Source organism: Gopherus evgoodei, chromosome 9, assembly GCF_007399415.2.
Source record: "Gopherus evgoodei ecotype Sinaloan lineage chromosome 9, rGopEvg1_v1.p, whole genome shotgun sequence".
Lineage (NCBI taxonomy): Eukaryota > Metazoa > Chordata > Testudines > Testudinidae > Gopherus > Gopherus evgoodei.
In genome coordinates this window covers 56,918,039-56,930,456 of record NC_044330.1, presented here as the reverse complement: position 1 = coordinate 56,930,456, position 12,418 = coordinate 56,918,039, and the positions used below count along the sequence as shown (strand labels likewise).

The 12,418-nt window shown below is 42.9% G+C and overlaps 1 protein-coding gene across 6 annotated transcripts in view; it reads right to left on the bottom strand.

Moving 5' to 3' along the window:
* The window catches only part of THAP4 (THAP domain containing 4), a 139,448-nt gene that overhangs the window by 98,122 nt on the left and 28,908 nt on the right, over nucleotides 1-12,418 (bottom strand). For 4 of the 6 annotated variants that reach the window (XM_030576622.1, XM_030576624.1, XM_030576625.1 and 1 more), the window contains exons 3-5: nucleotides 9,464-9,623; nucleotides 4,109-4,218; nucleotides 2,699-2,802 (exon numbers count right to left, since the gene is read on the bottom strand). In XM_030576622.1, the coding sequence (XP_030432482.1) occupies nucleotides 2,699-2,802; nucleotides 4,109-4,218; nucleotides 9,464-9,623 (374 nt within the window). Of the gene's footprint in view, nucleotides 1-1,713; nucleotides 1,756-2,698; nucleotides 2,803-4,108; nucleotides 4,219-9,463; nucleotides 9,624-12,418 lie in introns of all 6 variants that reach the window. The other 2 variants (XM_030576620.1, XM_030576621.1) reach the window with 1 other exon arrangement.

The window sequence follows — 12,418 nt, the reverse complement described above, 5'->3', positions numbered from 1 at the left end:
CACCCGCTCTCATTCATAGTCACACAATCTCTCAACTAAAATGTGGTCCACACCATGAGGAAACCCTTGTGACACTGCAGCCCATATTCTTCATAGAGATAATATGATATAATTATGGCATAACTATGATGTATTTTAAACAGGACAGGTCATGTGAGATATCATTGAAAAAAGGTTATGATTTACTGAACATAATGACCCTGTTTGTATGCATGTATAATTTTAGTATCTGAAGTTAGGAATATTGTCTATGTATCTATTACAAATACGTTTACACCTGGGAAATGCCCACTAGGCAAAAGACTGTCAGTCTAGATGGCTAGCTGGAAAGGTAAGTCAATGGACCATTAGGGAGAACAATAGGTCCTAGAAGAAGCTAATCTCCCACCCCTGAGCCTTCCCGAGGACACTATAAACATGGCTTTTATGACACTATGGGGGCATGTGACCAGATCACATGGTACTGGACTCCATCTTGGAATACCAGTGTTTTTTCACTGAAAGATGCGGGAACCAAGCTTGCAGACAAAGGGTTCCCCAGCATATGCAAAAGCTTTTAAGGCAGGGAAGTGACATTATGTTGGTTCTTCACTGACTCCCCACCTAAAGATGATTCTTGGAAACACCTGAGGAACAGTACTGAACTGGGGGTGGGTGGGAGTGCTGGACCCAGGCTAGGGGGTTTTCTAGCCTGTGAAAGGAATACCTGGGGTTTTAAGCTGCAAGCAAGTGCAGCTTGCCCCTTAAGAGCCTGCAGCTGGCTTAAATAATCATGTAGGGTGAGAATTTGCTATTCATATCCAATCTTTTTAGTATATTAAGTGTAGATTGCATTTTTGTTTACTTGCTAGATAACCTGCTTTGATCTGTTTGCTATCGCCTATAATCAATCACTTAAAATCTATCTTTTGTAGTTAATACATTTATTTTTGTTTTGTCTAAAACCTGTGTGTGTGTGTGTCATAACTTGAGGCAGAAAGCTGTGTATATTCCTCTCCACATTGTGGGAGAGGGCGAATTTCATGAGCTTATGATGTACAGTTCCCTGGGCAGCGCAAGATGGTATAATTTTGGGTTTACCCTCCAGAGGGGGGTGTGCACTTGAGCAGCTGGACAGTTCCTTAGCTGAAGCCTTCCCATAGAGAGCTGATTTCAGCTTCTGTATGTAGCTGCAGCTGGGTGTGTCCCTACCTGCACATGTGCTGGTGGGGGCTTGAGGGCCTGTCATAGCAGCACAGTGTACAAGTAGCCCAGGCTTGTGGGTCAGGTTCAGTGGTACCCCAGTTTCAGGTGGCACAACCCTGATCTAGGTTCACTAGATGCAAGCTCCAGAGGGGAACCCATCACAACACTGATCTAGGTTTATTAGTTGCAAGGTCACTTTGGAAAATGTTGGGTTTTGTTTTTAAATGCAGCTAGTGTTCTATTTATGTTGTTTGTGTGCAGGTCTCTGTGGGTCTGATCCAAAGCCCACTGAAGTCAAGAGAGAATCCTATTGACAATAATGGGCATGATCTGAAGTCCACTGGAAAATTTCATAAATACAGAACCAGGGCTCATTCAGGGACTTCCACAACTCCCAGTTATCCCACATGAGAGTTGTTTGTTTGTCCAGGTACATAATTAGGCCCAGCCCTGTACCAACATGTATTAATTTAAAGTAAACTAAAGTTTCACAGCTTTATTTGAGGAGCAATGAAGACAATAGCCTACCGAGGATTGGCATCCTAAAGCCCAAATGAAAGAGAGCAGAACCTGAAATGAAAAAGTTGTGAATCACGAACAAAGCATTTAGGCTTCTCTACAGAGTACCAGTGCAGCTCTGCTAAACACCCTAAGGAAATCTGGTGCCAATATATCTCATTTGTGTACTCTCACATCATAGTGGTTGTGGGAGACCAGCAATAAAAAACTACTACTAATTCTAGGTCCACTCAGCTCTTACAATTTCAAGGCAGATACACTAATTATCATGCATTTTATGATGTTGGGGTCTCTTAGATAAGAGTTTAAAAACAGCTCCTGTCTACTCTGCATGGAGATCAAAGATTCCAGTGCCATGTTTCTCACAGTAGGGATATGCCCCCAGTAGCAGAAGTTCTTCTGCCTTACTGATGTGCTATGTATGCCACCTAAGTGCCAGTCACTGCTACAGAAGAGTCTGTGTTCCACTGGCACTGCCTGTAATAAATAATAAGTAACAGCATTTCTATAGCTCTTCCCTCCAAGTATCTCAGCACATGTCACAACTATCAACTGGATTAAACCTTATAGCACCTATCAGGTTAGTTTGTAAGAGGTTCTCTCTTATTCCCAAACACACAGGGCCTGATTCTCATTTACCCCAAGGCCCCTTTACGCTGCCAGAGCAATAGAAAGGTGTAAAAGGGGCCTTAGTGTAAATGAGAATCAGGCCCATGAAAGTATCCTGGAGAGATGTTTAGTGATAACGTTCCCCTTAAGGATTCCTAAAAGCAATGGGAAAAAATAAATACCCTCTGAAGACTACAGAGGAAATGAGAGAGGAAAGAGACTGAAGTATTTCTGTGAACATCCTAAAGTTTGTATGTGGAGTTTTTTTGTTTGATTAAAAGGATGTTTTGCATCTCCTTAACTGGCTGTCTCTGGGGCGATGCGATGTTGGGCAGGTATTCATCACAGCTAACTGAATGGTTATGTCAAACCCCAGGACACTCACCTGCTCCACATGGGGCTTCTTGGCAAAGGAGATCCTGGCTATAGAGTGAGAAGCTATAGACAGCTCCTGCCCGTTCACTTCTCCTTCCTCCACCTCCACAAGACCTGGAGCGAGAAGGGATATTATTAACATCATTATAAGCTACAAAAGGCTAACTATACTGCAACCACACATGTAGGTCTGTGTAAGTGTACACAGCTCTCCCTATTGGCATCTACCAGCGCAAACAGCCTAGTTAACAATTTGAAAGACAAATTGGCAAACCTAGTGCTCCCTGCCTACCTGATATAGTCACCTGCCAGGATATGCTGTGCCATTACTCATAGTGGAATCAATAACATGAAAGTGCAGTTCAATAGAGAGCTAACAGAGTGCTCAACGGATGACTACTAGGTAGTTTTAGATGCAATTTGAGACGCTGACTGGATTTTAATATTCTTTCACTTCTAAACATTTGGGTGACGTTCTAACCCCAGCTCTGTCCCCTTTAAGCAGCCTGGGAAGCCCACTGTAAATTAGGACTGTCTAAATTATGCCAGGGGCACCTGAGTAGCCCAGGATAGAGAGAGTGCAAAGGTGGCTAAAAGCCATGGTGGGCTCTGAGTTCTCTGGTGCACCCATACGAGGTACACCCCTGGAGTGTTGTTAACACAGGTAAGAACTTTTTAAAAAGAAATGTGACCTGCCAAAGTCTCTAAGGAGTCACCTGGCAATTAGCCAAATAACATGCTAGCTGTAATAGGAAGAGTTGCATCCTTACAATTTCCTGTTTTGAACTGGGGTGTGCGCCTATTTACACCCACAGTGGGATCTACAGTTTCCAGAAAAACTTGTGTTTCAAATAGGGAGTAGTGGAGGAGAGAAGGATACCATCAAGGGAATGGAAATGTTACAGCTTAAATTTAACTTGGCAGGCTGCTTGTCTTCTGCTATCTTCAAGGCTCCAGACCTGTATTTGATTTTTAGTTTTTTTTAGTCATCCTTTGTTTATAAAGCTGTGCTTGGAAATTGGAAGGTATTTTGGGGAGCTTCATCCCCATCCAACTTATTTTTCTATTCAAAAAGAGGACACCCCCTAACCTCGCATAGGACTGGAGTGTTATCCTAGTTTAGAGTCCTCTGACGCCCTTGGAGAAAGCCAGGGGCCTAGTTCTCCCAAAGCACTACATGAGTCACTGGCAACTTGTCACTCACAACAGGTTTCACAGTGCAAGAGCTCATTCATACCAGGAGGTAGAAGTACTGCTTCCTGGTGCTGGATTATCAATTAAAACAGATTATATGAAAACCTCACACAGGTCCAATAATGTTCTGAAGCATGGATGTAGGAAACTGCTGGCCCTTCTTCCCTCCCACACAGAACCCAAATTTAAGGCAATAGTGCAAACTGGTAGGGTATCGGTCCAGTACCTGTGTTCTGGGCACTGATGAAGGCCACCTTGTTAGTGTCAGGTTTGAGGCGGATGAATCCACATTCTCTGTGCATTGGCTTCCTGGTGTCTGGATGGAAAGCATTAAACCTGTTGGGAAACCAGGACACTAAAACTACCAGATTTCTGCTATGGAAGAGTAGCAAAATGCAAGGTGTTCAGCCCAGTCTCATCACTGAGAGAATGATACTTTACTCAATGGTATGGTCACCAGCAGTACCTACATTATGAATAGAAGAATACAAAAAATGTCTCCACACTATGGATGCACTGGTGGTTGGCATAGCAGTAAAGCAGCTTTTCAGCAGTGCAAGTTCTAAACCTGTATAAGATATATCATGTTATGCCTAGCTAACATTTACAGAGATACTTTGCTTTTCATGCTCTTGCTTGGAATTTTCCACAGCTCATCTGTCTCAATACAAGGACTCACTGAGAGGAATCCTTGGGAATTCTGCCCTTTCATTGAGTGGGGGCCACCATTTACCCTATATACTCCTCCTTACTCAATTAAATATCTGATCTTATACCATCTATCTTCCAGTTTGGACAGCTGGCTACAAGAGCCATTAAGTCATTGCTCTTCCCCACAAAGCACAAATACACCAACTTGGAGACATATGTAGACTCCATCAGCCCCCACAATTATGTTTTCTGGTCAGTCTTACTCTGGATCTTGTGTGTAACAATAAATTCCATTAGTGCAGCTGGATCTGCCTGCACTTTTGATTACTAATTAAATACTGTCAGACTAGCAGAGCATACTTTTTCCACTTCTTTCCTATTTCCCGTGTCACTAGATGGCATTTCCAATCCCTCATTTGTTGTGATGAAGTGGGACTGTTCTTAATGTTACCTCTGAATACTGTGTGGGTGCCTCAGTTTCCCCTATGCATTTCTTAAGTCTTATCAATACATTAGAAGCAAGAGGAAGACCAAGGACAGGGTAGGCCCACTGCTCAGTGAGGAGGGAGTAACAGGAAACTTGGAAATGGCAGAGATGCTTATTGACTTCTTTGTTTCAGTCTTCACTGAGAAGTCTGAAGGAATGTCTAACATAGTGAGTGCTTATGGGAAGGGGGTAGGTTTAGAAGATAAAATTAAAAAAGAGCAAGCTAAAAATCACTTAGAAAAGTTAGATGCCTGCAAGACACCAGGGCCTGGTGAAATGCACCCTAGAATACTCAAGGAGTTAATAGAGGAGGTATCTGACCCTCTAGATATTATCTTTGGAAAGTCATGGGAGACGGGAGAGATTCCAGGAGACTGGAAAAGGGCAAATATAGTGCCCATCTTTAAAATGGAAATAAAAACAACCCAGGAAACTACAGACCAGTTAATTTAACTTCTGTGCCAGGGAAGATAATGGAGCAAGTAATTAAAGAAATCATCTGCAAACACTTGGAAGGTGGTAATGTGATAGGGAATAGCCAGCATGGATTTGTAAAGAACAAATCGTGTCAAACCAATCTGATAGCTTTCTTTGATAGGATAACGAGTCTTGTGGATAAGGGAGAAGCGGTGGATGTGGTATACCTAGACTTTAGTAAGGCATTTGATACGGTCTCGCATGATATCCTTATCGATAAACTAGGCAAATACAATTTAGATGGGGCTACTATAAGGTGGGTGAGTAACTGGCTGGATAACCATACTCAGAGAGTAGTTATTAATGGCTCCCAAACCTGCTGGAAAGGTATAACAAGTGGGGTTCCGCAGGGGTCTGTTTTGGGACCGGCTCTATTCAATATCTTCATCAACGACTTAGATGTTGGCATAGAAAGTATGCTTATTAAGTTTGCAGACGATACCAAACTGGGAGGGATTGCAACTGCTTTGGAGGACAGGGTCAAAATTCAAAATGATCTGGACAAACTGGAGAAATGGTCTGAGGTAAACCGGATGAAGTTCAATAAAGACAAATGCAAAGTGCTCCACTTAGGAAGGAACAATCAGTTTCACACATACAGAATGGGAAGAGACTGTCTAGGAAGGAGTATGGCAGAAAGAGATCTAGGGGTCATAGTGGATCACAAGCTAAATATGAGTCAACAGTGTGATACTGTTGCAAAAAAAGCAAACGTGATTCTGGGATGCATTAACAGGTGTGTTGTAAACAAGACACGAGAAGTCATTCTTCCGCTCTACTCTGCGCTGGTTAGGCCTCAACTGGAGTATTGTGTCCAGTTCTGGGCACCGCATTTCAAGAAAGATGTGGAGAAACTGGAGAGGGTCCAGAGAAGAGCAATAAGAATGATTAAAGGTCTGAGAACATGACCTATGAAGCAAGGCTGAAAGAATTGGGTTTATTTAGTCTGGAAAAGAGAAGACTGAGAGGGGACATGATAGCAGTTTTCAGGTATCTAAAAGGGTGTCATCAGGAGGAGGGAGAAAACTTGTTCACCTGAGCCTTTAATGATAGAACAAGAAGCAATGGGCTTAAACTGCAGCAAGGGAGATTTAGGCTGGACATTAGGAAAAAGTTCCTAACTGTCAGGGTAGTTAAACACTGGAATAAATTGCCTAGGGAGGTTGTGGAATCTCCATCTCTGGACATATTTAAGAGTAGGTAAGATAAATGTCTATCAGGGATGGTCTAGACAGTATTTGGTCCTGCCATGAGGGCAGGGGACTGGACTCGATGACCTCTCGAGGTCCCTTGCAGTCCTAGAGTCTGAGTCTATGAGTGTGCATAAATGGCCGACACTCTGTATCCTGGCAACAATGGCTGGGGCCCTTCCTCCCTTCAAGGGGATAGCTAAAGGTGAACAAAGATCAGGCGGCCTCTTCCCAGGAAAGAGACAAAGGCCAGAAAGGAGGGGCTGGAGGTGGTTTCAGTTTGGAGCTGGCTGGGGATGGGAAGCAAGTGCTGATGGGGTTGTCTGGCTCGCTGGGCCCCAAAATGGACCTGGCTGAGGGGTCCCGTTCTCTGTACCTACAAGCTCTATTTTAGATGGCGTTCTTGTCATCTAATAAACCTCTGTTTTACTGGCTGGCTAAGAGTTACGTCTGACTGTGACGTGGGGGTGCAGGACTCTGTGGCTTCCCCAGGACCCTGCCTGGGTGGACTTGCTGTGGGAAGTGCACAGAGGGGCATATGCTGAATGCTCCAAGGTCAGACCCAGGAAGGTGAAGCCGTGTGAGCTTCTTGCTTTGAAGACAGTCTGCTCCAAGGGAGAGGAGGCTCCCCAAAGTCCTAACTGGCTTTGTGGGGAGCAGTTCCAGAGCATTGCCCAGGGATTCAGTGACATTTGTAAAAATGAAATGGGGGTCGTGGGGCTTCCTCTGAGCTAATTCTTGCTAATTCTGCTCCAGCAATTCCCTACTGTGGCCGTCATCTACAGACACATCTCAATAATACTCCTCCCCAACTCTGACACTTACCACAAACCTATGGAATGCTCAGACTGTACTAGGTCATAGAAATCTGATCCCCTCTCAAAACTAAACTATAGCCAGAGCCTGCAAAATGCTCCATTTCATTAGCTGAAGTCCAACCATTAACAGCATAAGCACAAAACGTACCCATGAACACTCAGCAGAGTTACACACTAGGGACTGTCACAACAGTTACTAATGACAAAGAACAGTCAACGTGAAATATTCAGAGAAAACATTTTACATGTGTAATAAAGTATAAGTAAGCATGCAAGATTGCTTCATGACAGACACACAGCCTTGGGTGCCCAAGAAACAGACTATCAGCATATCTTACACATGATATAAGTACTCCTAATGTAATGAGAAATAAGGAATTGTGTGCAGAGCTAGGCACACAAACAAGGAACGTTTTGTGTGTTTGCAGTTGCACTCTGATCAATAATCTCCTTTGTTTATGAACATGTTACTTCTCCTGTTTGGCCTTATCTAGACACAAAAGTTGTACTGCTTTAACTATATCGGTATAGTTAAAGAGGTACAAGTCTCCTAGTGGAATGCAGTTATACTGGTGTGAATGTGCTTCTACCAGTATAGCTTATTCCTGGATGGGAACGGCAATAAAGGTGTACATGTAAGCGGCATAACTGCTTGTATAACTGCATCCACACTAGGGGTTATACCAGTAAAATCATATCAGCTAAAAAAAAAATCACCCCCAACCAACATATTTATAGCAGTACAAAAACTGCATGTTGTCTAGGGATGTGTGCTGTCTTTTGCACTATGTTAAGAGCTTGTAATTATTCCTTTCTCCTGCAGTCAGAGCAGTAACCTTTGTAATCCACACCCAAAACTGAGTAGCAGGCAAAAAGCTTATTTTTACCAACATGAATACTGAAATGTTAGCTAAAAAATCTATCTTCTTCCAAATCTCTTTTTAATTTGCACACAATTTCTTAAACCTACATGTCCAAAATGACTAAATAATTAGCTCTTTACCCTATATGCCCTACTAAACACTTCATTTAATCACTCTACTTTTTTTCATTATCTACAATATAGACAGATTGCTAGGATTTAAATGGACAGATGTAGCAGCCTCTTCATAGCTGCTTGTGTGAGGACACATGGACTGTTTGTTTAAATTTATAGCAGAAAGGGTCTGGGTCTAGGCACAAGCTCTACAGTGAAGCAGAGCAAGTAGCTCTAAAGATAATCTTACTAAAGTACCTAGCTCAGCATTAAGAATATTGTCTGCCTCGTGCCTTAGGCCAGTGTAAATTTGTGGCGATATTTGTACTCGTGTACACACACACACACACACACACACACACACACACACACACACACACACACACACACACACACACACACACACACACAAGTTTAAGTGTCTAGAAAGTTAAAAACCTACTGATATTCAAAATATAATGATTCTTTGGACCACTCTGATATAAATCTCTCTCATGGAACCACTCTCTTGCCCAACCTCCCAAGTCCTCCACTGCTTGGCTCTCAAAACTTTGCACTTTGTGGACCACATGGGTGTGCTCTATTAACTGCTTGTGGTCGTTTGGCAACAGGTCACTAGCATGTGTACACTTAAAATTATTGTCATGCTCCCCAGCCTGTGACACTTATTTCTGCATTCCCATTGAGGTGTGCAGTGATTTGTAAAAGTTTAAGTGAACAGAAATGCAGATGAATGTTTAATCAAGAACAGCAGTTAACAGATTTAGGTGTGTAATCCAGGCACATGTTTTAATGGAGCTGTTAATGCACAGTACCTCTAAAAATCAGGCCACCCAGTCAGATCCCCATCATATCCTATTATCTGATGGGTGAATATTTTTACTATACCACTTTTTTTTTTATGTGCAGCCAGTAAACCTGTTGGAGTTTATGCACGCTCCATCCAAAGGTATTGCCATGACAAACTAAGTTTTAGACTTACGAAAAGTTCAGCATGGGCTGCCCCACATGAGAGATGCGCACCTCTTCCAGGTACTGAAAGGGCTTCATCGTAGGGAAGTCACCATCTCCTGGTGGGTCTGACAGCCAGGTGCCCAGCATCCAGGACAGAGGCTCAATCATAGGGTTTAGCTGGGGGGTCTCTGTTGAGAAGGAGGAAAGAATCAGGAACTTTTGACTCAGAGATCTGCTTAAGAGTTCTCTGTCAACTGTGCAGAGTGGGGGAGAGTTTGTTATAGAAAGCATCTCACAGATGTTAGGATACATCATCACTGCTTCGTGCTAGATCAGTGGCTCCTTCAAAGTATGAATGGAGCTGGGAACAAAGGACAACAGTTGTGGAGAACAAGTCTGACTTACAATTTGCCTCTTGGTCTTGCAGTTAATACAGCATGTGACTGCATGCAGAGCTCATCAACCTCAGGCTTGATAAAAAACACGTGTATGTTCAAGGGAAAACTGTGAAACTTCAGGGCTTAAAGTTAGTCACTAAAAACATATTTAAGATACCTTCATTACATGGCCTAATTTTCAGAAGTGCTGAGTATCTGCACCTCTTCCTGGCTTAAGCAGGAGATGCGACTGTTCAGCATCTCAGGAAACAATCTGCCCAATATCAGGTGCACAATTTCAGTCATCTAACTTTCAGAAGGTTGGCATAAGTCCCTAGTAAAGGTCAGGAAGTAGGATGCAGAGCCATTAAGGACAGTTCTGGTGGTTAGTCTAAATGCAGTGTCACAAGAGAGGACAATCAGTGGCAGCCTTTCCAGCCACAGAATCTGATGCCACAATGTAGCTATGAACTATACATGGAAGAGGATGGGGATTTAATAGGGGAGAATGAAGGTGGTTAAAGGATCTCCTGGATATAGCATAGCTATATTCTGCAAGAGTATTTGAAAGAGTGGTACCCTCACACCCTTGCCAAGTTAAGTTCCAGCACTGATACAAAACATGGGGCTGCAAACCAGCCTATTTACAATACCTACCAAGGTTATAATTCCATTTAACAGAGCATAGGGATGGCAAACATGAAACATAGATGACTAGATTTCCAATATATCCCTGTTCAAAAATATTTCGCCTAGGCATCCAAGGGAAACCACAGACCCATAGCAGGATATCTTGTAGAAGAATTCTTCAGGAAACTGATTGACAGATCCACCTCACAAACATTTTCACTGCTCCAAGCCAAACCAAAAAATACAATATGCATGTCTGGATGAAGAATGACAAAGATATAATCAGGGCCAGCTTGTGGATGTGCAAGAGGCCAATCAAAACTTGGGCACAAACTATTGGAAGGGGCTAATGAGGCCATAATTTGCCTCCCCTCTGCTGGAAACTCACAGTGAGTTGTTTCCCCACAGTTAGACAGGAATAATGGTTAGTCCAGAAGTTGCTTTGCTTATGCTTAAGACCGGGGCTAGGTAAAAGCCAATTAAGACACTATGGCATACAAGTTAAAGTAGAAATGGACTAGAAAGCTGCTCTGTGATGGGAATAGCTCTATTCTATTACTACATTTATATGGAACTTTTGTCTCATGAAACAAAAATGCCTTCTTTAATGAATTATTGCGAGAGGAACAGCTTTGGTAAACATCAGTTATGCACTTTTTATTCTGTAATGTGATTTTAATAGGGTGTGCACTGTAAAAAAACAAAAACAAACAAAACAACCTCTCTCCCCCTGAGAAATTAATTGACATGCACCATTTCATTTCATGCAAAGCATTTTGTACTGATGATGCGAGTGAAAAAAGGGATACATCACACCTATTATATCAGGGAAGACCAAAACAAACATAACTGGACATGCCCACTACACAGTCTAGAGTGGTGATATTAAGCATTGTGAAGCCAGAGGATCCAAATTCAGGAGTCACTATAGGATGTTCCCCTCCCACACACTAGCTAAAAGAGCCCCACACTCACCCAATGTGAGAAGAGTTTATACACCTACTGCCATCATCACTTGGCAACACGCAGGAATATAACACAGGTTTGGCTAGGCTGGAAGGTAGAGACTAAATTATGAAGAAAATCAATGACCTAAAAGGGTAATGTTATAGGTGAAAACTTGCTAGGCCAGTGTGAAACTCACTGTGCCTCAATCCCAAACTGTTTGTTAAAAGTACAGGAAAAGGGAGGAGAAAGAGCCCATGTTTAGAGGAGCAGACTGAAAGATATGGGAATGATGCATTCGAGGATGCTGAGAGAATTGGGAGGGAATGCATCTGAGGGTGGGAATACATCTGAGGGTGCTGAGGGAATTGGCTGATGTGATTGCAGAACTATTGGCCATTATCTTTGAAAACTCATGGCAATCAGGGGAGGTCCCAGATGATTGGAAAAAGGCAAATATAGTACCCACCTTTAAAAAAAGGGAAGGAGGAGAATCTGGGGAACTACAGACCGGTCAGCCTCACCTCAGTCCCTGGAAAAAAACCTTGGAGCATGTCCTCAAGGAAACCATTTTGAAGCACTTGGAGGAGAGGAAGGTGATCAGGAACAGTCAACATGGATTCACCAAGGGCAAGTTATGCCTGACCTACCTGATTATTTTCTATGCTGAGATAACTGGCTCTGTGAATATGGGGAAAGCAGTGGACATGATATATCTTTAGCAAATCTTTTGATATGGTCTCCCACAGTTTTCTTGCCAGCAAGTGAAAAAAGTATGGATTGGATGAATGGGCTATAAAGTGGGTAGAAAGCTGGCTAGATTGTTGGGCTCAGTGGGTAGTGATCAATGGCTCAACGTCTAGTTGGCAGCTAGTATCAAGCGGACTACCCCAGGGGTCAGTCCTAGGGCCGGTTTTGTTCAACATCTCTATTAATGATGATGGGATGGATTGAACCCTCAGGAAGACTGCAGATGACACTAAGCTGGGGGGAAAGGTAGATATGTTGGAGGGTAGGGATTGGGTCCAGAG